A 25874-nucleotide genomic window follows, 5' to 3' on the forward strand; every position below is an offset into this window, starting at 1 on the left:
TGGGGAGAAGGGCTCTGCGCCCACTTTGCATCCCTTGGGTGGAAAACAGCTGGGATGAGTGTGTGTTGCCCTTGTAGGAAGCCCAGGGCTGAGAAGATCCTGCATTTTTGGTTCATGCACACCAGGCATCACCTGGTTGCGTTGAGGATGTCCCAGTTCCTTACAGGAGCAGTTTGTGTGCAGCTAGGGCTAGCCCCAGTGGGGTCCCCTGCTCTGCCCCAAGCACGTCTGCCTTCAGGCTCTTCCCCTCGCCTGTCTCCTGCCTCTCCCTTACCTCTGCCTCCTTTGGCTCTCTGCAGGTGAACTAGAGGAGCTGGACCCCCCCCATCCCTGCGGGGTGCAGGGTTGCCCCCCAGGCTACGAATGCCGGGAGTGGATTGGTCCCAATGACGGGATCACGCAGTTTGACAACATCCTCTTTGCTGTGTTGACCGTCTTCCAGTGCATCACCATGGAAGGGTGGACCACAGTCCTGTACAACGTGAGTAGCGCTGCTCTGGGGCTCCGCTGGCCAGCTGGGCATGGGGAAGGGGAGCTGGAGGTGGTATTTCCGTGTCCTGGAAACCTGTGAGATGCTGAGTTTCTTTTGTCATGGGGATGGAGTCGGTCCTTCCCATTTGGGCAGGAGATGCGTGTGTTACATGTCTCGGGGCAAAGGGACCCCTAAGGGCGTGGCTCCCATCTCTGGACTGGTTGCACAACCCATTGCAGAGAGCAAAACCCTGTGGGCATGGCCTGCAGCAAGCCTCCTGCTCGAGGGCTGTCCCTGGGGAGCGGGGAGGCATCCTTCCTTCCCTCCTCCTTCTCCTGTGCTTCCCGGGGCAGCTCTGTAAGAGAGGATGTGGCTTCTGGGCACTGGGCATCTGCTGTCCCTGCGGACCAGGGGGTGGACGTGCCTGCATCCCTGCAGTAGCCTTGGGAAGCCCTGGAGCTGGGCTCAGACCCCCTCCCTGGGGCAGGGACAGCGTTTCGGTGTCCAACAGGGCTCTGAGACCTTTGGTATTCATACTGGAAACGTTTGTCGGTGCTGATGAAGCTGGGCTGGGTTCCTGTGGTTTGCAGCTGCTTGAAGTTGCTGATGTTCAAGCCCTTGGGTATGCTGGGAGCAGTGTGGGGGCAAAGCTGGAAGCAAGAAAAAAAGCTACAGGCAATGACAAAGTGCAGTATAGTTGTGGGTGATTGGCTGAATGTGTATGTTTTTAGTTTATGGGCTAGAAGCAACCGTGCCAGTTCTGTTCCCAGCCTAATTTCAGCATCAATTTCGGCATCATTGCACCGGGAATGTTTTTATACCCTGGTTCCCATAATGCCTGGAGATTGGCAGAGTGGCATTGCTCTGCGGGAGGCAAATTGGATGGCTTGTGATGGGGAAACATGCTTTGATAGTTACTTCGTTGTGAGCAGAAAGGCTGGTTTATAGCCCCAGGAGAAGGCACCGCACTGCCAGCTTTGGGGTTCCCCTCCTGCTCGGTCCGTCCCAGAGTCCTTCTGGGGGTACGGGATGGAGTATGCAGGTGGATGGACCATGAAACACAGACTGGGGGAGAAAGGGGGAGAGTTCATGGCCAGGGGTTGACTTTGCCATGAGGATTTGGTTTTCCTCTTCCTAAAGGAGATGGTGGTGTCTGGATCTTGCTACTTCGATGGGGGAATCAGGCAGCAGCGCTCCCTGTGCTAGAGCCCTGGTTGCGGTGTGCGAGCAGTGAGCTACACGGATGGGTAATTTATGGTCGGATCGACCTTGAGGGTTTGTACCGGCAGTTCCCGAGGAAGTCTGATTTCCTGCTGTTTGGGATATCCTTAATGGGAAAGCTGGAGCTGATCTGTTCGGTGTCTGGGACTTGCTGAGCCACCATCTGGATCTTACTGGGTGGGAAGGGTGGGAGGTGCTGCTGGGGGCCCTGCACTTCAAGAAAGATGTTGAGATGTTGGAGCGAGTCCAGAGGAGGGCGACCAAGCTGGTGGAGGGTCTGGAGGGTCTGACCTACGAGGAATGGCTGAGGGAGCTGGGGTTGTTTAGCCTGGAGAAGAGGAGGCTCAGAGGTGACCTTATTGCAGTCTACAACTACCTGAAGGGAGGTTGTAATGGAGTGGGAGTCAGCCTCTTCTCCCAGGCAACTAGTGATAGGACAAGAGGGCATAGCCTCAGGCTTCGCCAGGGGAGGTTCAGGTTGGACATTAGGAAGCATTTCTTCTCAGCAAGGGTCATTAGATATTGGAAGGGGCTGCCCAGGGAAGTGGTGGAGTCAGCATCTCTGGAGGTGTTTAAGAGATTAACTGGCCATGGCACTTAGTGCCATGGTGTAGTTGCCATGGTGGTGTCAGGGCAATGGTTGGACTCAATGATCCCAGAGGTCTCTTCCAACCTGATTGATTGTGAGTGCTGAAAACCATGCTGTGCAGGACCTACCCCATGGGGTCCCCTGATTACACCACAATTGCTAAATCGGGGGCTCTCCAGGACACTTGGGGTGTCACAGCCCTGGCGTCGAAATAATCTTCCCAGCACCAGTCACAACGCGGGGCAGACGTGCTCTGTCATGGTGTCCCCAATGTCCGGAACCATAAGGTGCCTCCCTTTCCTGCTCCTCTGCAAAGAACCACCTATTACTTACCTATAATGGAAAGGATTAGGGACCTTCCTTGGCTTTTTATTGAATAAGGATGGGGGCCTTGGTAGTAAAATGCTGCTGATTCACTTTGGGAGGCGGTGAGGGATGGCCGCTGTTCCCAGCACTGTCAGGCTGTGCCTCCCGCCCTCCCCGGGGCACAGGCTGTCTCGCAGGGTGGCTGTAGGCTGCAAAGGCACCGGGTGCTCGGTCCTTCTGCTGCTTGGAGGCAGCAAAATGGGCTTCTGCCTTTTTTTTAAATAGAAAAACGAGGTATGGACATGGGGGATGTTGTCCCTGGGGGATGCTGGAGGAGGGCTGGGCAGGGATGGAGAGCCACTGGGATGCTCTGCTGTCACCTTTGTCACTTGGAGCAGCAAAGCAGGGTAGGCTCCTGCTGCGGACAAGCATGGACCTTGCCCAGCCCGTGCCCCAGGTTTGGGGGGATCGGCGGGGGAGTCTCTGCTTTCCCACTGGGTAAAGCGATGGGAGGCTGCGTCCTCGCTGGTTAACGCCGCAGCCTCGCAGAGGAGAGGGAGATGGCAGGAAAACCGCTTTAGCGATCTCTCAAAGAAATTGCTTACTCCAGTATTCCCTTGTGTAACTGTATCGTGATTTTAAGATCCATTTTTCCACAATTTTACTGGGTCTAGAAGCGCGGCTCCCAGAATTGGTAGATAGCTTTGTGAAAAGCTAATCGGCCCCACGGTGCTTCCCACGTGTTATCTCGTGGATGTGCTTGCCTGTCGTGTTGTTTTCATCAGCCTTGCCTGGGTGAGATGCTCTTTTGCTGGGTAGGTCACAGTATGGGTTACAAAAATAAAAGCAAAAGCCTTAGACTGTGGGGTGTTATGGCTTTTCCAGCTCCTGTCCCTGTGAGCCTGAAGGACTTTAATTTCTTTTAGAGGGGAATTTCAGCTTTGTGGCTCCTCTGGCTGTCTCTGAATTCCCAAACCAGGGGCTAAGGAGTGTTTTGCTTTTCTTACCCTGGAACAGATGCCCCTTCCCTGGGCTGGCTCGAGACCACACCTGATTTCAGTAGAGACCAGAGGGAAAAATAACGCTGGCAAAGAGGCTCGCTGCCCTACTTCTCCGCCTCTGCAGGTGTGCTGGCACGGGGCAGGGGCCGGGTTGCAGTTTTGTCATTAAAAGGCCATGCTGGGGTCCAGGAGAGGGTGGCAGGGCTGGTGGGGGGCTGCCATGGGGCTGGCCGGGCACGGCACAGGCACTACATGGTGCTGGTGGCTTCGGATGCTCAGCCCGGCTCCCCCGGTCCCAGAGAGCAAACAGGAGAGAGGAGTTTGAAATCGTGGTTTCCTCCGAAACACCGACCTGAGAGGCTGTGTTACTCACCGAGGTGGTTTATTTGCTTTCCTGTTTGGAAGCGCCCAGCTGTGGTGCTTGCAGGTAGTGAGGAGGAGCCTGGCCTGCCCGGAGCTGCCGCTCTCCTCTTCCCCCACACTGTCAGGAGCTGAGGTGGGAAGTAAAACCACCTGTGGCCAACATGTGCTGGGGCTGTGGGCTGGCTCTGCAGGAAGAGGGGTCAGCCCTGCCCATCCTGGCTGGGTCCCTTGCCCGGACCACTGCTCTGCACTCGCCGGAGCCTGTAACACCAGCCACGCGGCACGGGAACCGCAGCCCCTCGTTGGGCATGAACATTAGGTTAGTCCATGACAAATGAAAACCCAAGTGCACGGTGAAATCTGCTCTTTATAGCTGTGGGAGTGATGCCAACGTGGACAGATGCAGGCAGGGGAGCCAGGGCTGCCGGCGTTGCTTGTGGGGACTGAGGCTGCCACGGGGTGCAAGTGGTTGTGGGGTGCAAGTGGTGGTTGAAGTTGCACGTGGTTACAGGGGGCTGTGAGTACAAGCGTGGGCACGTGCCCAGCTGTGGCCCCGGCACCTTCCGCTCCAAGCGCTTTGCAGATGTGGCACGGCCAGCGTGGAGAACCAGAGCCGTCGGGTTAAACTCCGGATCCCAACGTTGCGGCCCCAGTAAAGTCCCGAGAGCCGGACCGACCTGCAGACAGGCTCCGACTGCACTGCAGCAATAACCAGGCTGCAGCTCGGTGATGCACAGGGCCATGGCTGTCGGCACCAATGGAGAGCAACATTTGCCTCCTAGGCACGGGCGTTAAAGCAGCATGGGAAGAGCAGCCATGCTGCTAATTAAAAATGCATGGCAAGGCCTAATGGGAGCTAGCCGGCCACGCTATTTTTCTATAGACCCAAAAGGTCTCTTGTGGCACAAGGGGTTGGGACTATAGGGAAGCAGGAGGGCAAAAAGGTACAGGGAGCCTTAGGAGATGCCAGTGCTGGGTGATGGGAGCCTTCTGGGCACTTGTGCAGCAGGAAGGGAGGGTGTTTACTGGGGGAGAGAGAATCAAGTCCTTGGCAGCTTCCAAAATACCTACCAAAACTCAGTGGTTGTGGGGGGGAGATGGGGTGTGCAGGTCTTGCAGCCCCATGCAAAGAGACAGGCGGTTGGAGACACGCTCGGTCGGTGCCAAGCGTGAGCAGAGGCTCTGCGAGAGCGGCTGTCAAACGCGAGCTGCTGCCAGGGAAGGGGGTTTGCAGCGAGCGTGACTCAGCCGCCACGTGCCTCCAGCATGGCTGGGGTGCTGCGGCCGGGAGGGCACGTGGGGAGCCTGGCATCACCCCGGGGTTTGGGATCCCCAAACCTGAGACCTTCTGCCTGAGCCTGGGTTTCAAATGTGGAATGCCCACCCCCAGCACCACTAGTCGAGTGGCCTCGGAGGGGCTCAGAGGAGGATCTGTTCCAAAGCAGCTGCTTTTCCATGTGCGTGTGTGTATAAAGTTGCTCGTCACTTGCTGGCATCAACCAGGGTGTCACGGTGGTCCCGTGGGATGCTCAGCACTCAGCTGCTCTCCCTGCAGCACCCACGTGTGAACAGTGTGAGCGGGACCTGAGCATCGTGTAGGTCTGGGTGTGTTTCTCCTCTTGCCTTTTGGAGATCGAGGGCAGGACCTGGCTTTATGTGGGGCAGCCAGGGGTCAGCAAAATGAATGACTTGACCAGAGAGGAGTTCGCTGCTTTTGAGGTTTGCTCAGACCCAAGGTGAGCTGGGAAACCTCCCTGAGCCTGGGCATCAGTGCCTGTCCCCTGGGGTCCCTGGTCCCGGGGCAAGAGCTGCAGCAGTGCCAGCCATGTGCTGAGGGTCGTAGGGACTCTGCAGCGAGGGCTGGCAGTGTGATCATCCCCCCAAAGCAGCACGTGCCTTGACACCACAGTGATGTGTAGAGCACTGGAGGAGCTCAGTACAGCAGCGATCCCGCAGCCAAGGGCTGAGCCTGCCCTGCTGCTCCTTCGGGCACTGCGGGGGGTGAAGCTGGGAGTGTGATGGGTAACGGTGACTCCTGGCAAGGAGCGGCACTGGCTAGAGATGGTCTCAGGGGAGAGGAGGAGGAGGAGGGGGAGAGGAGGAGGAGGAGGGAGAGAGGCTGGAGAAGGAGGGGATGGGAGGGATGGCAAAAGGGGGAAACCACTTGGCTTTTTAGCCCTCTGTGCCCTGGGATGTTGCCATGCTCTTGAGCTTGGAATGCTTGCGAAGGGAAAAGGAGTCCCTTCTCATGTGTTTTAAATTAAAACGCAACACAAAAAATATCCTGTCGGGGAGGTATGAAAATTTAATCAACACCCAGTGCTCTGAGCAGCTCAGTAGCAAGCACAGATCTTAATGCCTCTGCGGCTATTCCTGGCGGCTCCCGGCCGTGCGGGTGAAGCGGGGCGTGCTGGGGGGGGACAGGGGCTGCCAAAAAGTCCCCAGCGCTCATGGCACCACAGGACAGAGCCCCTTCCTGCTTCTTCCTCCAAAACGTCAAACGCTGAGTGTTTTAAGTGCGATTAATTTAGCGAGAACTGCAGAGAGAAGGCTTCGAGTTCCACCCTGAAGGTTTAGAACCTTCCTAACTTTTACCGAAACAAGCTGTTTTTTCCCCAAACGGCTCCCATGGGTGCCCGTGCCGGCAGCTCGCGTGCTGCCAGCCGTGGGTGCTGGAGCCCATCCCCGCCGGGCACGCGTGCGGCAGCCAGCCTCGCTTCTCCCTTCGGAAACAGCATCTCTTTAAATGGCCCTTTCTCCGCACTCAGCAAAGCCAGACCCTCGCCAGCTTGCCAAACGTCCCTGCCTTCCCCCCCCAGCTTCTTTTCCCTCTCTGTGTGTGTGTGCTGAGATGACACAGCAAGAAACAAACTGTGTCTGCTGGATCCCCAGCTTTGCAGGCATGTTCTGTCAAAAGCTCCCTGCCCACACCCTCCTCCCTGCCCGCCTGGGAAAGTCTCGCTCCTAAACCATCTCCCGGCAGGACTGGGGGAGCCGAGGGGCCGGTGGACGCACCGATGCTCCAGCACTGCCCAACCACTCCAGGCTCAAGGAGAAAGAGGTAGCAGGGGGTCTCGGCGCTGCCTGGCCCCCACCGCTCATCTTCATTAAGCCCAGGGTTTCTAATTTCATTAGCAGGTTTGGCACTGGAAATTGTGCTAGTGAGGCTTTGCAAAACTGTTTCCATGCCTCAGTGCTGCTGCTGTGCATCAGGGCTGGACCTGGGGGTATTGGGTGAGTTGGTGTCCTTGAGCAAGGTGGTGTGTGGGTCTGTTGCCGCAGAGCGTCACAGCCAGGGATGTTCCCGTGCTTCAAGAAAGATGTTGAGGTGTTGGAGCGAGTCCAGAGGAGGGCGATCAAGCTGGTGAAGGGTCTGGAGGGTCTGACCTATGAGGAACAGCTGAGGGAGCTGGGGGTGTTTAGCCTGGAGAAGAGGAGGCTCAGAGGTGACTTTATTGCAGTCTACAACTACCTGAAGGGAGGTTGTAGTGGAGTGGGAGTTGGCCTCTTCTCCCAGGCAACTAGCGCTAGGACAAGAGGACACAGCTTCAAGCTTTGCCAGGGGAGGTTCAGGTTGGACATTAGGAAGCATTTCTTCTCAGCAAGGGTCATTAGATATTGGAAGGGGCTGCCCAGGGAGGTGGTGGAGTCACCATCTCTGGAGGTGTTTAAGAAAAGACTGGCCATGGCACTTAGTGCCATGGTGTAGTTGGCATGGTGGTGTCAGGGCAATGGTTGGACTCAATGATCTCAGAGGGCTCTTCCAACCTGACTGATTCTGTGATTTAAGAAACGTATGGTGGGGCCTGAGCTGCCTCTCTGGGCTTGCAGCGTGCTCTTACGGGACTTGAAACAAGCAGAGATCCAACCTGGCAGTCACCAAGCCCCATGGAGAAAAGACCCCAAAGGTGATCCCACGAAAACCATGCCCCGCTGCAGCGCACAGGCTCTGGGTCCAGCAGGAGAGGCGGCGGTGCTGGCACATGGCCGAGCCCGATGCTGAGGGTCTGCACTGGGTTTAACGAGGGCTACGGATCTTTGCAAGTGCTCTGTCAGGACAAGTTCATCCTGCCTGCGGGGCGGTTAAGGGGGTGCAGTTATCTGGGGCTGGGGAAGGTGGAGGTTCGGGGCAGGCGAGGGATGGCTGGAGGGAAGAGGAGGAGGAGGAGGCGTGTATGGGGACAGCGTCTGCAGATTGATGCTGGGGCATCAAGGTGCAATTTCTCGGTGGATCGGAGGAGAACAGAACACAAGTTGGTCTCCACGCCTATTTCAGCTGTTTTGAAAACCCTTGATTTTTGGTGACGCTTCTAGCAGTGCATTTTTGCATTCCATTTAGAAAACAGCAAAATGAAATACACTGGGTTGTCTCCTGTCTCCCCACTCCTTCCCCTTCCCTGCCCATGCTCTACAGGCTTTGAGCTTCGTGCACCCCTCTGCCGGGACTGCTGCCTGCCCCCAGCACCCCGGGGCCGGGGCATGGGGCAGGAGGTGCCCACCCTGCCCGGGCACCCCGATACGTGGCCATGGCAGGATGCGTCCCGCCGCGGACCAGCCCTGGCCCTGCAAAGGAAATGTACCAATTTCCTCATTAACCTCGTTTGGCGAAGCAAAGCGTTTTCATTCAGATCTTGTCCAGCGCCGGGGTCGCTGATGGATACCAGGCAGGGCTGGCGGGGAGTGAAACATGGCCCTGCCCGCAGGAGATCAAATTAGCACGATTAAAGGGAAGAAAGAGACCTGTTAGTGCGCTGGGGAGAGCAGCAGCGGGCGTCAAGGTCTTGAGGGAGCTGGTTAGGCCAGGGAATCTGCTCTAAGGTGGTTTTCTGGGGTTTTTTTCCCCCCTTTTTGCTGGGATATGGAGATTTTGAGGCTGTTCCTGCTGGCCTGCGTGTGTTTCCCGGCTGTGGTTTGCAGGAAGGGTCAGCCTGGGGGCCGTGGAGGTGGTGCTGCGGGGATGGCATCAGCCGTGCTGGGGGCACAGTGTGTGTCACCACTATCGGGAGCTGCCGAGCCGAGGATTTGGCGTACGACTTGTGGGAGCTGTGGTGGTTTTGCACCCGCTGTCCCGGCAGATCCGCTCTGCGCCCGCGCCGGGCAGCAAGCCCCTGGGAAGTGCTGGGGAAGGCAGGCACAGAACCCAGGGCAAAGCCTCCTGAGATCCTGGCTTTCCCCATCGTCCCCAAACCCCCTCACTAGGATTGCACTGCGGGGGGGACACACAGACCTCTCTTGTCTGCTTGGGATGGCTTGGTCACCCCGTCCCTGCCTCTTAAAGCTGTGTGCAATGCAGGCAAAGCCGTGGGTCCCCGCGGGAGCCCTCTGTGGGGTGGGAGATCCCTGGCACGTCACGGCCAGTGGGTTACAGTCATGAATGTATATTAGCCCAGTCTAATTACGTGCCGGTTTGGTCCAGATTCAAACAGAATCCCCAGAGGCTCCCTCCTAACGCAGATGGATTTTAGGAGGGGACTTGACTGCCTCTGGGGCACCAGCGCGGGCGGTTGGTGGTGGCCAGGCTGGTTGTGGAGGTCTCCAGGACACATCTCCTGCTGGGGAAGGGGCAGAGGGGTCCCCTTCTCATCAGGGGAAGCCTGAAGTGGGAGCCCAGCCCTGTTACTAGACCCTGGAGAACCAACGAGGGTGGATTGCTGCCTGAATGAAGTCCAGCGGCTGCCCACAACCTGCTGCTGCCCAAGTGAGCTGGGTGCCTCCAGCCTTGCTGCCCAGTCCTTCTCCCCAAGCAGTGAGTGTCCATTGAATGCACCCTGCACAGGCACAACATGCTCTCTGTTTATTTTTAGGTAGGAAAGACTGAATTTGTGGGATTTTTTGTGTTTTTTCCCCCCACTTCCCCTATAGCAAAGAAATCCTAAAGTTTCCCATGTGAGCGCAGCCCGAGGGAGGGTACGTGTGGGCTGCGAGCTTGTGCTTTGCATTCGACTCGCGTATATATTTAGATTTCTTTAGATTTCTGGCCCCCCAAGTGAGACCTGCTTTTGCAGCTCCCTGTGCCTTTTCCCGCTCTTTGGGGGGAAAAAAAACCCAACCCACAACACAAGAGCTGCTGAAAGAACAACCCCGTGCTGGGGGTGGAGAAGCAGGAGCCGGCGGGGGCTCCGTTACCCCATGAGGGTCCTGCTCCCACGCCTTGGTGGTGTCATTTATAGGCTCGGAGGCTTTGCCAGCAGTGGGATGGGTCATGTCCACGGCAGAGATGTGAGTCCAGTGGTTCATCTCCTGCCAGAGTATGGCTAGAGGTATCTGCCAGTGCCTTGGTATGAGAAACACCCTTGGGTGTGGAGTCCCTTGGGGAAGCTGTGGTTCCTTAGTCTTCACCAACAAGCTCACGTTGGTTGTATTCATGTCTTGGGTATGCCTGGAGGCAGCAACTAGCATTTCTTGGGCTGGTGGTTGTGGGAGAGCTTAGGTGGTGATGGTGTAGGTTGGTGGGGCGCATAACGAAAAGGTGGTTGTTTTAAAGGGAAAAGAAGAAGCAGCAAAGATCAGCCATCAGACAGCTCCTCCGTTTCCCAAAGGGCTTGGGTGAGCAATGGGACCTGGTCTTCACAGGGAGCCAGGAATTTCTTCATTAAAGGAGTTACAGTGTTCATGTAATTTGGGGATTAAACTCCCTGTGTCTGCCCTGACCTCTTCACATGATGACCTCCTGGTACTTCAGCAAAGGGGAAAAAACGGTGGGAAGGCACAGTGGACCAAGGCGATGAACCGCTGCCTTTGGAGGGATATTAAGAATAAACGATGCCCTACAGGGATGGGAAAAGGGGCTGCTCAGTTGAGACAATTACATCCTGGTGCTGAAGAAGTTGGGAAGTGCTATGAGAGCTGCCAAAAATCACACCGATGTGGACCTCGTGAAGGATGCTCAAAGGGGCAGCGAGCGGTTCCCCACCTCTGCACGGTGAAGTGACGGCTGGGGAGATTTGGGCACGGATGGATATTTCACCCCAGCTTTTGGTCAACACCAAGACAGCGGCAACAAAAAGGGCTGGGTAGTGGGAATGAGGACACGGGAACGAACGCAGGTGATGTGGAAGCCAAGCTCTGAGACCATCACACCCGTCAGCCCAGCACTTGGGATGGCTTCTCCCCACCCCGTTCTTGGAGGGAGCTGGCACATGAAATGGCAGGTCTGGTAACAAGTATTTTTAACGACTCCGTCGCGTTGGGGGAGGCACCATCTGACTGGAGAATAGCGAATGCAATGCCTATATTTAAAAGCGGGGGGAGGAGGGGAAAAAAAGTAAGGCAGGCAAGAATAGGACTGTAAGCCTGACCTCAATCGCATGCCATTTCGGAACAGATTTGGAAGGCAAAAGAGGAAAAATGAATCATGGGTTTGCCAAAGGTAGGTCACGCCAGGCTAACCTGGCATCAGAGACCTGGAAACGTGTAGAGCTGCTCTTTGTAGTAAAGCTCTTGCTATGGGAAAGTGTTAATGAAGCAGAGAAGAGGGGAAGGAGAAGAGGAGCTCTGCGAGGCTGGCAGGGAAGGGAGCAGCACCGGGATGGCGCTGGGTGGTGTTGAGGGGACGTGGTGACTGGTGGGGCTCCTCGGGGATGAGTCACGGGCTTTCCTGCTTCCAGAGTCAGCCGGCTTCCTGGAGCTGGGGGGACGGAGGATGCTGCCGCGCACTGGAGGAAGAGATGCAGGATGCAGTGAGAAATGTGTCCAGTTCTGGGCCCCGCACTTCAAGAAAGATGTTGAGGTGTTGGAATGAGTCCAGAGGAGGGCGACCAAGCTGGTGAAGGGTCTGGAGGGTCTGACCTATGAGGAATGGCTGAGGGAGCTGGGGGTGTTTAGCCTGGAGAAGAGGAGGCTCAGAGGTGACCTTATTGCAGTCTACAACTACCTGAAGGGAGGTTGTAGTGGAGTGGGAGTCGGCCTCTTCTCCCAGGCAACTAGCAATAGGACAAGAGGACACAGCCTTAGGCTTCACCAGGGGAGGTTGAGGTTGGACATTAGGAAGCATTTCTTCTCAGCAAGGGTCATTAGCCATTGGAAGGGGCTGCCCAGGGAGGTGGTGGAGTCACCATCTCTGGGGTGTTTGAGAAAAGACTGGACATGGCACTTAGTGCCATGGTCTAGTTGGCATGGTGGTGTCAGGGCAATGGTTGGACTCGATGGTCCCAGAGGGCTCTTCCAACCTGATTGATGGATTGATTGATTGAAATGGAAAGCCATGTGCTTGTTGAGGAACAGCAAAGATATCTCCTCGGAGCCCAGGTCTCGCTGGTTGGGAAGGAGCAGTGAGGAGGAGGATGGGATGAGCGAGTGAGCAGGTGCTCACTGGAGGAGACGGGAGGTTTGCAGGCAGGATGGCAAAGTCTTGGCAACATCGCGTAGGGGTAGAGTGGGGACCCATCAGGATCACTCACTCGGGTCTCCTGCGTCCAGGGAAGATGAACTGAGCCCAGACTGGAGTAGGGAAGGGGCTACTAGATGAATTAGGGAGGGAGAGCCAGTCATGCAAGAGAGAACTGGAGGAAACTTGCTTTGGCTAGCAAAGCAGAGGCTGGCGATGGCCGTGGTAGCTGTCTATAAATCCATCAGGATGGGAAACAGGATTTCAGCCAGAGGCCAATGCTGGTAAAAGAACAGAGGGATATATAAAATGACCACAAATAAATTTAGGCTGAAAATTAGAGCAGCCATTAGAGCATCTGCTTGAGGAGCCTTCCCGTGGGAATAGTGAGCTTTTAAGGTAGAGTCCTGCTGCACTGGGTACTTTGTGGTCGTGGTCTCTGCCGCAGGCTAGAGAAGCAGTGGAAGACGCAGAGCCTGTGAAATGTCAAGCCCCTTGTGTTTCCTAAACAGGTCCCCTCAGCTGGGACCTCTGCAGCCTGGGTGCTGCAAAGGTACTGGAGCAACTCTTCCAGCTCCTTCGGGATTAAAAGGGCAAATTCTGGCAGTCGGAGCAGCCAAGAAGGTACCAGATGATGGGGTGGAGCCACTGCATCCTGGCTGGGCATCACCAGCTCCTGGTTTTGGAGGGAGCACTGGGATGTGCCCTGGAAAATTTATGTTGGGGATGGAGGGGTTCCAGCAAAGCTGGCACCAGCCAGAGGGACCTGTGTGGCTGCTCGGGGCAGGACTGTTCCTGGGGCTGCTGGCATCAGCCTGGGTGGCTGAGACCATCCCCGATCTCACTGTGGCCAGTGGTGTGTCCTTGGGAATGTGGGGTCCATGGCCACAGCTCCCCTCCCCTGCCCCAGCAATTCCCCTCCTGGAGCTGCTGGCTGCTAGTGTTGCTGGACATGTAACCCCCAAAACCCCCTAAAATCTCCCTTTACCTCCACCCCCACGGGAGCTGGGTAACCAAATGCACGTAGAGATTGGGATAGCAGACAGCCCATCTCATTGGGGTCCTGCCAAGCCCCTGCCTCAGATTTTCCAGCTGCAGGTCCCCGGTGCCACCAGCTTTGTCTGTGTCCACAAAACACCATGGGAAGAGGTGGCCTGGGCACTGCTGCTGGTGTCACTGGCTGTTAACCACAGGGAAATTGCCCTCTGTTCCATCATCCCATCACCATCTCACACTCCCATCTTCTGCTGAGCATCGCTGGAGGGGAGAAGGCCAAAGGAGGAGGCATGGCGATAGCCCAGCCCTGGGGGAAGATGTCTTCTTCACCTCTAGGAAAGGAGCTCATCTGTTTTGCATCCCCTGTGCCAAGGACCTTGGGGAAAGCCCGTGGCTTTTGGGCAGGAGCCAGTTTCAAAGGAGAGCAATCCTGGCATGGGTGGCAGGTACCCAATGGCATCTTGGCAGACGATGCCTTGAAGACTAATGCCATGGCAAACGGTGCTGTTAGAGCAGAGCGCGGTGGCCTGGGTGCCTCTGGAGGGTGGTGATGAGCATTGGCTATATGGGATTCCCAGGCATCATTCCCACCTCCCTGCACTTGCTTCTCCCATGGCCCCAAGGAAAGGGGCTGGTCGTGGACTGGGGCCCTTGAAAGGCGTAGGACCTTGAGAAGACACGTGTGATTTCCCTGGTGCTGAAGGAGGAGGGTGGTGAGTCTTTCCAGATGCTTTCTCCAACCTCAAAGTCCTTATTGCTGCTGCGTGCCAGGTGCTCCTTGGCACTGGGGTCTGTGCCCATGGCATCCCCTGCCCGGTGCTGTGGTCGGGAGGGGGCTGGCATTGCCCTTCCTGCCTTGGGCTCGGTGTCAGGGTGGTGGGGACACCCGTCTGGGGTTCCTGCTGGCATCTTGGTCTCTGGAGGAAGACTTCAGCGTGGTGGCTTTCTCTCCCTCTCGGAGATGTGCTTCTCCCCTTGCAGAGCATCGTCTCTGCTGCTGCGCTGGACGACCAGGAGACGTGGTACCAATGACTCAGATAAAGATGAGGGCTTAATTAGCACGGGGAGAGGGAGGGGAGAGAGAGAAAAGAGAAAGAGTCTTTCATTGCAACAAGATTGATGCCACCTCCCCCAGACAGTCACGTTCTACCGCATCACCCTCCAGCCCGGCGTCATGTGCGCTGTGCCTGACACCGGAGGACAAATGGGGCCCGGGCAGCGGCTGCGAGGTACACAGGGGCACTGCTTTATTAAAAGCCTCGGTGAAGGCATGTCTGGAGGTGCTGAGCAGGGCTGCCAGCAGCCTTCTTAGCTGTCGGGCTGCAGTTAGAGCTCCCCTCAGCTCCTTGGGGTTGGGGTAACACACCTGGGGCGGGAGGGTGTCTGCAAGGCATCAGCAGTGATGCCGTCGGCAAAATACCCGTGTGAAGGTGTGGGGCTTGTCCGCACCAGCCCCTTTCCCCGCGTGCACGGAAGCACAAGCATCATCTCCCTCTTCTTTAGCCACCAGCTTCCCTGGCCCTAAGGCACCTTATGAATCTTTCCCTCTTAACCAGCGAGGCTGCCTTGCCCTGTCTCGGTGGGATGCGGAGGGGAGCACCAAATCAGGCTGTTGGGGGGGACACACACCCTCAGCACCCCGATTTTGGGCTGCAGGGCCCTGCACCTCTGATGGTACCACTGTCTTACAGCCCCTGTGTCCCTGCAGGGATGGGAGGAGGAGGAGGCAGAGGAGAGCGGTCCTGCCCGATGAAGGCTGGAGAGCGTGGAGGGGAGTGTAGCTGGGCAGGGTGCTGAGGGGCATCGGGGGCACCGCTGGCCAGGAGCCCCTGGCTGGCCATGCCTGCCTGCATGGGTAGCTGCCCGGTGCCCATCCAGGCTCGGTGGGCATGGCCATGGCCATGTCACCCTGAGGAACCTGCTGTGGTCAGCCTGGAGGGAGAATCACCACTGCGCCCGAGATAACACACCCTCCCTCCACCCCGGGTGCTGGTGTGGAACTTAACATCACACGTGTTTTTTCTTTTCCCCTCCAGACCAATGATGCCTTAGGAGCCACCTGGAACTGGCTGTACTTCATCCCCCTCATCATCATTGGATCCTTTTTCGTCCTCAACCTTGTCCTGGGAGTGCTGTCGGGGTAAGCGAGATGCCGTCCTTCCCCTCCAGGCCGTGCCCGTCGTGTGTCTCCGAGCCCTGAGGTTGGCCCCCAGTACCGGTGTGTCCCCCAGGACCCCAGTAGCTGATTCCCTCCATCCTTGCCTGCCTGCCCCACAGCAAGGGACTGATCCCCAGCTCTGTTTAGCTCCTTCACTGCCCAGGGAGCTGGGAAAGGGGCAGTATTGAAGATGCTTTCTCATTGTTTCGCCTTGCTGAAGAGCTCGTGGTTTCAGTTACCTGCAAGAAATGGTCAATGTTGATCTTGTGGCTGCTTGCGACCTGCTGGAGGGGAGAGGCATGGAGGGGACCTTATGGAAACGTGCTCGGGTCTGGGATGTGTTTGTAGCGGGGTGTGCATTTGCTGGCTGGTGGAGTGTGGTGGGCATGGGGTGGGATGGGTTGGGAGTGATATGGGGCACCTCTGGGCTGTGTCACACTGGTGAGGGTAGGGGTGGCTGGGGTGCACGTGGACAAGGTGGGGACGTGGGGACAATGCAGCCGTCCCTGTTCTGCTCTTCCCAGGGGAAAGGAGGTTTTAATCTAAGCCATTAAGCTGGGTTGGGAGAGAAAAAGGCTCCTTGTCTCCATGACAATGTACTGTGGCTGCATCAGCACATCCTCAACCGCTGGCAGGGGTTGGTGCACGGGGAGAGCATGCCCTCTCCTGCACTGGGAGGGGTTGTGGGCTCCTCTGCCCTTGCTGAAGGTGGCAGCAGGGACCCCATGCCTGGAAGCTGGTCATTTTTTTTTCCTAATTACCCATCATGGCAAAAAAAAAGCCACCGTGGGACTGGTTTGGCCAGCTGGAAAGCTCTCAGATGCAGGGATCAATGTGGAGACTGGCCCTGGTCATCTCTGTCACTGTTCTAAGTGTCCCCGTGAGTTCAGGTGTGATGGTGGTGGTTTCAGGAGTGCTTCTGGAGCAGCAGGCTGGGCTTCAGGGGCTGTTGGTGGGTTGAATTTCCCCAGCTCTCAGTCAGGGGTCTGACTGAGGCCAGGGGCTGGGGGACAGGCTGCGGTGTTGGATCATGCCAACGTGTGGTGTGTTGCATGGACACTGAGGCTTTCGGTGCCAGTGTGATGCTTTCGGGATAGCACAGCTCTGGCCTGCAAGCCAGCCACCGGCAGGAGGACCACGGGGGTGGCTGGTGGGATGCTAGGTCCGTGCTAGGTAGCTGTTCCCATGCCCGCCGAATCAGATGCAGTTGTCTAGGGTTCTTCCCAGGCGCCGGCTGGCATTTCGACTGTTTGTTTATCGCTAATGGGGTTTGTATTGGGGAAGGATGCAAGCGGGTGGGTGGCCTAATTGGCAATGGAGATGCTCTCGTGGCGTGCCAGATACCTAGGGAAAAGCACGGCTGCTCAGCTCCCCGGAGGGCTGAGCGAGGTTGGGCGGAGACGGCGAGCTGGGCTCTGCCACCCCAGGGTGAGGCCACCGCGTGTGCCCTCCTGCCTGGCCACGGCCACAGGCATCCTCTGCGGCTCGGTGGGTGCAGCATCCTCTTGCCAAAGCTGCTGCCGGAGCTGCGGAGGGGTGCGACACGAGGCAGGAGCAAACAATCTAAGTCCTTGAGTGCAATAAGTGCTTTGTTCCTCGCTTTGCTTGCTCAGTTTTTATTGTTGTTACCACTTCTTGTAATCCTCTTGTGCTGGAAGAGGGCACTTGGCTCTGTTGTGGGAGGGAAGGGTGACCTTCGCATCCCCCAGGCTCTGAGCTGGGTGAGCAGGCAGGGTCTGGCTGGATCCCCCTGCATGCCCCACGGCTGGGCTCAGCTGGGAGAAGGTCACTTTGGGGATGAGCTCCGTGGAAACACCTCCACGAGAAGGAAACCTCCACGAGAAGGAAACCTCCACTAGAAGAACGTCTAACCCGGCGTTACGGCACTGATTTGGGGAAGGCAGGCAGGCAGCCGTGCCAGGCTCGCTGAAATCAGTCACTCTGTTAACTCAGGGTGCAGCGGTCAGTGGCTTGCAGAAACCTGGACCCATGTCGCTTGCAAACTGCACCATCTGCACCGGCGAATAACGAGGTCCACTCGGGATTTCCAGCCTTCTTCTCAAAGGTCACGCTCACGAGCTGCTGCAGAGCTGCCTCTCTGCTCTCATCTCAGCAGCGGTTTTCTGCGGGGAAACAATCGAACGCCCAAGGCAGGTCCTGAATGCGAAGAGGACATTTGTATGTTTAACTTGCCACCATCAGAAGTTTGCCGGAGCCCCAGATTTAGCAATCTCCTGGTTGCGATGCGCATCTCTCCCAGCAGTCAGTTCCCCAACTGTTAAGCGGAGGCATGACCTCCGTGATGTAAACAGCCTGGATCCATCTGCTCCTCGGCACAAAGTATGTGGGAGAGGAAAAGAAATTATTTCCATCATACCCAGGCTCCTCGATTTTTCTCTCTAAACACTAACACGCACACATGAACTGGGATTGCATGCGACGCTGTTAAGAGGAGATGGAGTTGCTCCAGGCAGGAGCTTGGAGAGCCAGTTCTTCTGGGGCTTTGGCATTTATTAGTGTGTCTATTAACTTTCCCCCCCTCTATGGGTGCAATTATGGATCAATTAATTCTAACAGAAAGCAGGAAGGGGAAAAAAAAAAAAAATTGGCCCCGTTCCTCTTTGAGAGCAGGTATGAAGCCCAAGGAGATGTGACTGCTCAGCTTTTAAAGCTGCACAAGCTGCCGAAATAATCCTGGCAGAGGAGAGTCGGTGGGAGTGAGCGAGGATGGAGCATCAGCTGAAACGCCCTGTTTGCTGCCACGTGGCAGCCGGAGGGTTGGGGAGCTCGGGAAGATGCCGAGACTCACGGCGGGCAGTGCCCTGCGGTCGGCCGGCTCCGGGTCAGGGGATGCAGAAGGTGCATGGAGGTTTGCAAAGGTCTGCTCTGCTTCCTTTGTGAGATGCTTTGGGTTTGTTTTCCCTCAGCTGCACCTCATGTAAAACAGTTTGGATCTGTGTGTTCGAGCTGCGTCTCCAGAGCAGCGGGGCCCCCGTGGGAGCTGCGCTGCCCAATCCCTCCATCCACCACCTCCCATCCGTGGTGCTGCAGTGGCAGTAATGCCCTCCCAGTAACGACCACAGCTCACCACTGGTCCTGTCCTCACCATTGCGGAGGTCCTGCCTGCTTATCCCCTCCTGGCAAGAAGGCGGCTTATGTCTAGCTTGTCGCTGGGAGCAAGAAGGTGCAAGAGTGAAGATAAAATATAAGCCGTGCTTGGAGGTGTCACGTTGAGGACTCCTGCGGAGTTTCTGATACCAGACAGGCTGCGTTTCGCCTCTTTTCCATCTCCCTTTCCCCAGTCCCTGCAGAGAAAATCTCGTTTGCAATCACCCTCCTCTATTCATTGCAGCATCTCTCCTCCTGTTGAGGGTTGGTAGACTCCTTTCCTCTACCCAGTCTTGTATTTCCAGCCCCTTTCCAGGGTGACAAAGCTGTGATAATCACTGGTATTCGTGGTCCGCAGCGATAGCTGAGTGGGTGCAGAGTGGAAGGGGATGCTGCCCAACCTGGGAAAGCTGGGGCATCAGGTCTGCCAAGAAGACCACCTCTGGAAGCTGATGGCAGAGCAAGAAGTTGAGCACGGTGGCAAGAAAAATGAAATCCATCTGCCTTGTACCAAACAAGAGAGTAATTTAAATCCTCCTAATTGCTTCCCCTCATCCTGGTGATGTTAAGTCTTTTCTCCCTTTAAGTCTTTTCTGCCCCCCACCCCCAGCTCTTGCACTAAGCCTTTGAAAGAAACGACTAATGTTATAATTAAAGGATCAGTTTGGCAAGATCTCTTTGTCTTAAGATCTTCTTTCTTTCAGGTTGGGTTAGCGCTGTGTTCCCAGTCTCCAGAGAGTTTTCTTCAGCTCCTTCAGGAGCCTTCTGTACCATCTCTGAAATCTTTTCACTTCACTTAATTTGAATTTTTTTCCCATCTAATTTTGAGGCATAACAAACGATGAATAAAATTAAGTTTTATAGCAATTAATAACAAGGGTGTTGAAGGAATAGGTGTACATTTTCAATGGAGGCAGGGTTTCTTTTTTGCTGGCTCTACGCAAAACCTGGGCCCCGTGAGTTCAAGCTGGATCAGGTGGTTTGAAGCCAAAAATGCTGGGAAAAGGATTAATGTCTCGGAGGTAGGCGGTTTGTGGAGGGGAAAGCGGGGAGACACGTCGCCACAATGCAGGAAGGCTTGTGGGGACATCGTGAGTTGATAGCAAGATGCCAACAAACATGCCTGGGTAATGTTGCATTGGAAGCATGAAAGCTTGGAAGCATTGTGGGGTTTTTTTTCTTTAATGGTTGTAGCATCTCAGGGAGTGGCTTGGAGGAGATGTAGAATGTCTGTACCCGTTGTGTGTTTGGGGATTCACTAGTTGGAACTGCTTTTGAATGGAGGTGTGGGTGTCATGAGGAAGGGGGCTGTGATGCCTCCTGCCAGGTCCCCCAGCATCATCATGGGATGCACCTTGGTCAGGCCGTGTTTGATGAGAAACGACCACGCTTGTCACTTGGTTTTGGGGAAGCTCATCGACGTGGTATTTGAACAGGAGTGAAGCAAAGGAGCCTTTGAGATCTTCATCTATATTCAGCAGCCAGGTGGGCATCCATATTCAATGAGTGCCTCTCCGCCTTGCTCTGCTGTACCACCTTTCTGCGGAGGGCCTCCAAGCCCTTTGCAAACAAGCTGCCCGACAAGAGACGCGCGTGTCTGGTGTGCCGTATCCCCCGGTGTTACAGGGAATGACGACTCCTCTTACAGCTAGCTGGACAGGATTAAAAAAAAATCCACAACAAAGAGACGACTCGGTGACTTTCCCCTTTGATTTCTCTTTGCAAATTATTTGCCAGCATGTCTCAACCACTTCAAATTTGCTCTTGTTCATGCCTCCTTGCAAATCTGCTCTGTGAACTGCCCATTGTCTGAGGACTGTGGGTGAAAAGGCTCATGTTTGATCCTCTCGACAAAGCACTCAGCAGATAGTTCTTCCTTACAGATTGCTTTTGGAGTTGTTGTTCCAGATCGTCGTAATTTCCGTCATCCTGGTTAATGACAGCAATTGTGTGGCCATGGCTGCAGCTCTTTGACTCAGTGGATGGCTTTGGAGATGCCCAGTTCCTCCATGACTTGGGAACAGGTTGCCCAGAGAAGCTGTGGCTGCCCCCTCCCTAGCAGTGTTCAAGGCCAGGTTGGATGGGGCTTGGAGCAACCTGGTCTAGTGGAAAAGTGTCCCATGGCAGGGGGGGTTGGAACTGGATAATCTTTAAGGTCCCTTCCAACCCAAACCATTCTATGATTCTATGGCCAACTCCATCCTTGGAAGGGGGTGCTAGGCACTCCTCTTGGGTGAGGTAGACAGGATGTCCTGAATGAATTGCGCAGCATTCTCAGTTCTTTGTACCTCGTAGGCGACTGTTTGTTTTGCAGTGGTGGAGTGACATATCTAGCAGTTGCCTTGTGGGTTTTACTCTTGATGGTTGGTTCTGAATTCATTGCATTTGTGTGTTGAAGGCGTCAATTAGAGTGCTTGGAAGCTCCTGGGAAGTTACCATGATGAAATGTTGAAAATCAGTGATTTTTTTTCCGTGCTGTAACTCACCTACAGTACTGCCCGTGCACCTTTCATCTGCAGATCGCTGTCACTTGCAAAGAGGGACTGTAAAACTGTTCTCCACTTACAGAGGATAAAAGCTGGAGCATAGGAGGGAAGGGGAGGAGTGACATTTTCCCAGCGCTGCATGAGCCAGTGGGAGTGATTGCGAACAAAGCCCGGGGCTCTTGAAGCAGTGAAGCTGCGCTGCTCGTACCGGCCCTGCCTGCTAAGAGTGAAATCAAATCCAGAGCTTCCATCTCTGCTTCTTGCTGCTGGGGCTACCAGACCCTCCACCACCTTGCTGTGGCTTTCTTGCAGCCCGGGCTGACCGTGCTATTGCTGCCTTTGGTGCAATGCTGCAAACAGCAGACTTCTCTGAGCAATGGGGACAGGGATGCAAGCCTCAGCGTTGTTACCCTTGGAGAAATGTTGAAACTGAGACTCTACAACTGCAATGTCGGTGGCTCCCTTCTCCCAGTGATATTTGTCCTCTTTGTCATTTATTCTTCTCTACTTCAAAACAATAAGCTCTCCAAACTGTTGGCTGCTCTGAGCCCAACTCGAGTGTCATGGAAAACCTGTCTCTCTTTTAAAGGTTGCAGCAGGGTTGAGCTGAAAACAAAGCAAGCATCCACATTGCGTTTTTCTCACTTTGATCGTGGAGTACTCCTTATTCTTGGAGAGCATGCATTAAGTGTGTGGAGAGGGGCTGTTCCCACCCTGAAACGCAGAGGCTGGGCTGGATGCCTGCATCTCTGCTGGGATCCATTGGTGAGGGCCAGGCTTTTCAACAAGGTACAGCTGATGCCCAACGATGTTCCCAAGAGATGTGTGAACTTGCTCTTGCCCCTTCTTTAAATGGGACAGTGATGTAATGGGTAATCTCAGGGCTGATATCTCCCAGTTCCATCCCACTTTGCCATTCGATGTTGCCAACTGCTTGTCAGCTTTTCATTCCCCAACTCATGTGTCTGCCAGCGCTCTATAAACGTGCTCTCTTTAGCATCGTCAGCTGTACACTCCGCTTCTTGCTGCCGCTTTGTCACAATACAGCAGACACGTAACTCTTGCGGAAGCACACGGGGATGATCAAAAGCCAGCGGCCACTGCTAAAAGGGAATACAAGAAATAGGTTGTTTCTTTTTTCCTCTTTTTTGTATTGTTTCTTTTCGCCAGTTAGTGCTTCATGAGAAGAGTTTCTCGAGACAATCCAGCTTCATTAAGGTATCATAGAAGGGTTTGAGTTGGAAGGGACCTTTAAAGGTCGTCTAGTCCAATACCTCTGCAATGAGCAGGGACTTCAACTAGATGAGGTTGCTCAGAGCCTTGTCCATCTTGTCCTTGAATCTGCTCTGACTTCTGGCAATTCAAGTGAACTTAAATCAAAATCAAGTTACCCTTATCCAAAAAGCTTGTTGCCTCCTTCAAAGCAGACCTGTGAAGCACACCTTCCCTCTGCAGAGGTTTTTGTACCTTTTGAACACCCTGCTCTAGCCTTTGCTGATGGTTCAGTGCAATAATCCCGGTCTGCGATGCCAGTTCTGCTGTGCCTGCTTGCCACCGTCTGTTTCAGTTGAAGCACCGGGTTACAGGCTGCACAGTTAGTTCAACACTCTTACTTTAGTTCCTTTACGCCTCTTGGGTAAATACCATCTGATCCCCCTGGTTTGCAACTGTCTCATCCGTGTTTTCCCATCCGTCTGTTGTCAGTTCTGTCCCATAACCTTCTCTGACACCCTCCTGGAGTCGAAGGCGTTTTTTCCTCTAATTGTGCTGCTCAGAACTGAGTCAGAGCCATGAGCTGAGACCTCGCGAGTGCAGAGGAGAGCAGCAGTATTACCTGATGTCTTACAGATGGTGTTCCTGGTTATACATCCATTATATATGTGTTTTTCACAGCAGCACGGTACTGCTGCCTCATCCTCAGTGTGTAATCCAGTATTTCTCCTCTTCCCACCTCATCCTTGCTGCTGCCTCATATCGTTTTAAGACCTGTTTGGTAACTGGTTTGTTGGAGGCGTCTTTAATGGTGGCAAAAGGTGATGAATTGATGGGCTTGAAGAGGGTTGGTTTGTAGTTTCAAAGCATGGAAGCCATGATATTGATGTGACCAGCGCTATATACCCTGTCTGGACTCAAAGAAGCTCTGGAAAGGATGAAAGTGGGTTGCAGCATCCGTGATTTTTTTTTTTCCTGTTTTTTTTTTGTTGTTGTTGTTTTTTTTGTGGTTGTTTTGGGTTTTTTTCAAAAAAGGAGGCCCATTTTCAAGCTGGATGCTTCCACATGGGTTCTTCTCCCATTAAAACCAGACCTGAGCTCTCCAGTCCTTTGAGCAGAGCGCAACGGTGTGAGCGAGGGTTTGGGGGTCTGGGGAGGAAGGCAGCCGAGCATGGTGCTGTCCTCCGAGGTGTCCTGCCGGGAGCAGAGATGCCCTCAGGCCACATGAGGGGAATGCCGAGGCTGTAGAGGAGAATTTGCAGGCAGAAGAGCAAACAATCTGTGCTCCAGTCGCCCCAGCAGGCTGGGCATGGCGTGTGGATGGATGGTGCCCTTGCATGCAGGAGGACAGATGACATTCTGCTCCCCAGCTCCCACCGCGACCTTCAGCGCTCGCCTCCATCGCTCGCTGTGTGCCTTCAGCTTTATGAGGACGAATGGGGAAGGGCTGCCATGCCACAGGGTCGGCACAAGTGGAGCTTGGCTGTTGTGGGTGGATGTTTTCATGCTGGAGGCATCAGGATTTGGGGCCAGGAGACCCAAGTGGGCAAGCAGAGGTGTTGCTGGTGGGGACCGTGCTATCTGCTGGGGTCCTCTGAGCCCCCTTGCAGGGACCCCATGGGGCAGCACAGCCCCAGGCTCTTTGCAAGGCAAAATTGGGCCATCCTTGGCATTGTAACCCAAACATGCTGGGGAGCAGAGCCCCTCGATGGGAGGCAGGCGCCTGGCTCTCTCGGCAATGCCACGCTGCCCTGCCTGTGACTTGGAGCCTTCCCAAGCGGCTGTCAGTCACCGTCGCTGGCCCTGTTCTCGCTCACGTACAGTATTATCTCTACCCGCTGCTGCAAATTGGCTCTGAGCAATCCTTGATCTGTCAGCATCGCCTACCCACTCTCAGATGTCACCAGCCCCCGCTGCTGCCCTGCTCAGTAACGTGTCTCTCTGAAATGTAATAATTCATTAAGTTGAGCTTAACTATTTCCCCCCACCCCTCTCTCTGCCACCTCTTCCTCCTTCTAATGGACAAAAGCAATTAAGCTCCATTAGGGATCAAGAGTGTGGGAAGTGTCTCCCTCGGAGACGCTGCCGCAGGGGCACGGACCTTGTCCCTGGTTGCATGTGGCACCAGCTTCTTGCAAATTAGGGCTCTGTGAGCAGTTGGGTAAAGGGAAATGGTGCTTGATGAGGTGGAGCACTGGAAGAGATGCTCCCATTCCCTCCTCTGGAAAAAGGTGATTTGAGGCACAGCTGGTCCTTCTGGATTTTATCGTGGACACATGGTGATGGCTCCTTTCACCGAGCAGCAAAAGGAGACACTGGCTTCGGCAGAGGAGGAGCTGGAGGACAGAGGGATGGGCAAGCAGGAGGAGGCAGAGAGGGGCCAGATTCCCAGCTGGTGTAAATCAGGGGAAGCTTTCCAGGTGCTCCCAGTCACAGAATATATCTGTAGGGTCTGGCTGGCCAAATTTCTGCCAAGGAGCTGGCTGGCGTGGGGCTATGGCCCGTGGGGCAGAGCTTCAGCGCGTGGGAGGACCAGTGGACCAAACCAGAGGGAGAGAGGCAACTTCCCTGCTAACTCTGGGTGCAGACGGCATCTTCTCACTTCTTGACATCCCCATTTGGTAACAAAGGCTGGTGGGGGGTGATGGCTCAGCCAAAATGGTCCTGCCTTTCCTCCAGCGAGGGCAAGGAGGATTTTTGCGTGACATGCCCAAAACCGAGAGTGCGTTTCGCCGCTGGCTGTGGGAGGTCCTTCCTTCTCCCCCATCTCCTCCTGCCCTCCACTTAGGCTGCTTTTCTCTTCCTTGCCTTTTGTTGTCTCCCCCTTCCCTGCCCTAGGAAGAAAGTCTCATTTCAGTCTGAAAGCCAGCGATGGAGGGGGAGAGTCATTCGATGCTTAATGCCGGAGCGGCAGGAAACTTCACCTTCCTGGGGTGGAATTAAAAACGCTTGAATTGTCTGGGGATCTTAAACGAGAGATGCAGGGAACATTCAGGGCTTTTGACACAAACACGCGTACACACATGCGAAAGCCCACACAGCATTAAGGGTGTAATAGCTCAGCTGGGGTAACGCACTTGAACTCGCTCTGCAGCAGACAGACCAATTCTTTCAGTTCTTTTGAATATTTTTTTTTTTTTGGAGGCTGGAGATTGCTGCTGGTCTCCAGGGAAAGAGATGTTTGTCTTGCAGGGAGAATAGTGCCATTTGTTCTTTGCTATCATGCTGTGCTCAGAGCAGCCCGGGACGGGGCTGAGGGCATGGGCTGGGTTTCTCTGTGCAGCTGGGGCTCTGCGGCTGCCGGGGCTCGGGGTGGGATGGGGAGCTGCAGCCAGCAGGTTGCATCCCCCTGATGTTGTTGGAAGGAAGGGAGGGCGTGCTGGGGGGATGTCTGGTGGGAGGGATGCTCCTTGTGTACGCATGTGGTTGTCAATAGAGGTATAATGTGCGGCTCGGGATGCCCCAGGTATGTGGTGTGTGGGACCTCCTAGAAGCAGGTCCAGCCGTGTCATCTCACAGATAACCTGTGGTTGGGAGGTTGTCTAGGTTGCCACCCCTGTTTCCTGCCAAGTATTTCCATTTCTCTGTGTGTGTGCGATGGCCTTTGCATACATGCTCAGGGCTTCGGGTGCTTCT

At 55.1% G+C, this 25874-nt stretch overlaps 1 protein-coding gene across 1 annotated transcript in view; it reads left to right on the forward strand.

The window, feature by feature from the left end:
• The window catches only part of CACNA1E (calcium voltage-gated channel subunit alpha1 E), a 93458-nt gene that overhangs the window by 21977 nt on the left and 45607 nt on the right, over window positions 1-25874 (forward strand). The window contains exons 6-7 of the mRNA XM_068416746.1: window positions 300-481; window positions 15311-15414. Coding sequence (XP_068272847.1) covers window positions 300-481; window positions 15311-15414 — 286 coding nt within the window. The remainder of the gene's footprint in view (window positions 1-299; window positions 482-15310; window positions 15415-25874) is intronic.

This window comes from Nyctibius grandis, chromosome 21 (assembly GCF_013368605.1).
Source record: "Nyctibius grandis isolate bNycGra1 chromosome 21, bNycGra1.pri, whole genome shotgun sequence".
Classification (NCBI taxonomy): domain Eukaryota; kingdom Metazoa; phylum Chordata; class Aves; order Nyctibiiformes; family Nyctibiidae; genus Nyctibius; species Nyctibius grandis.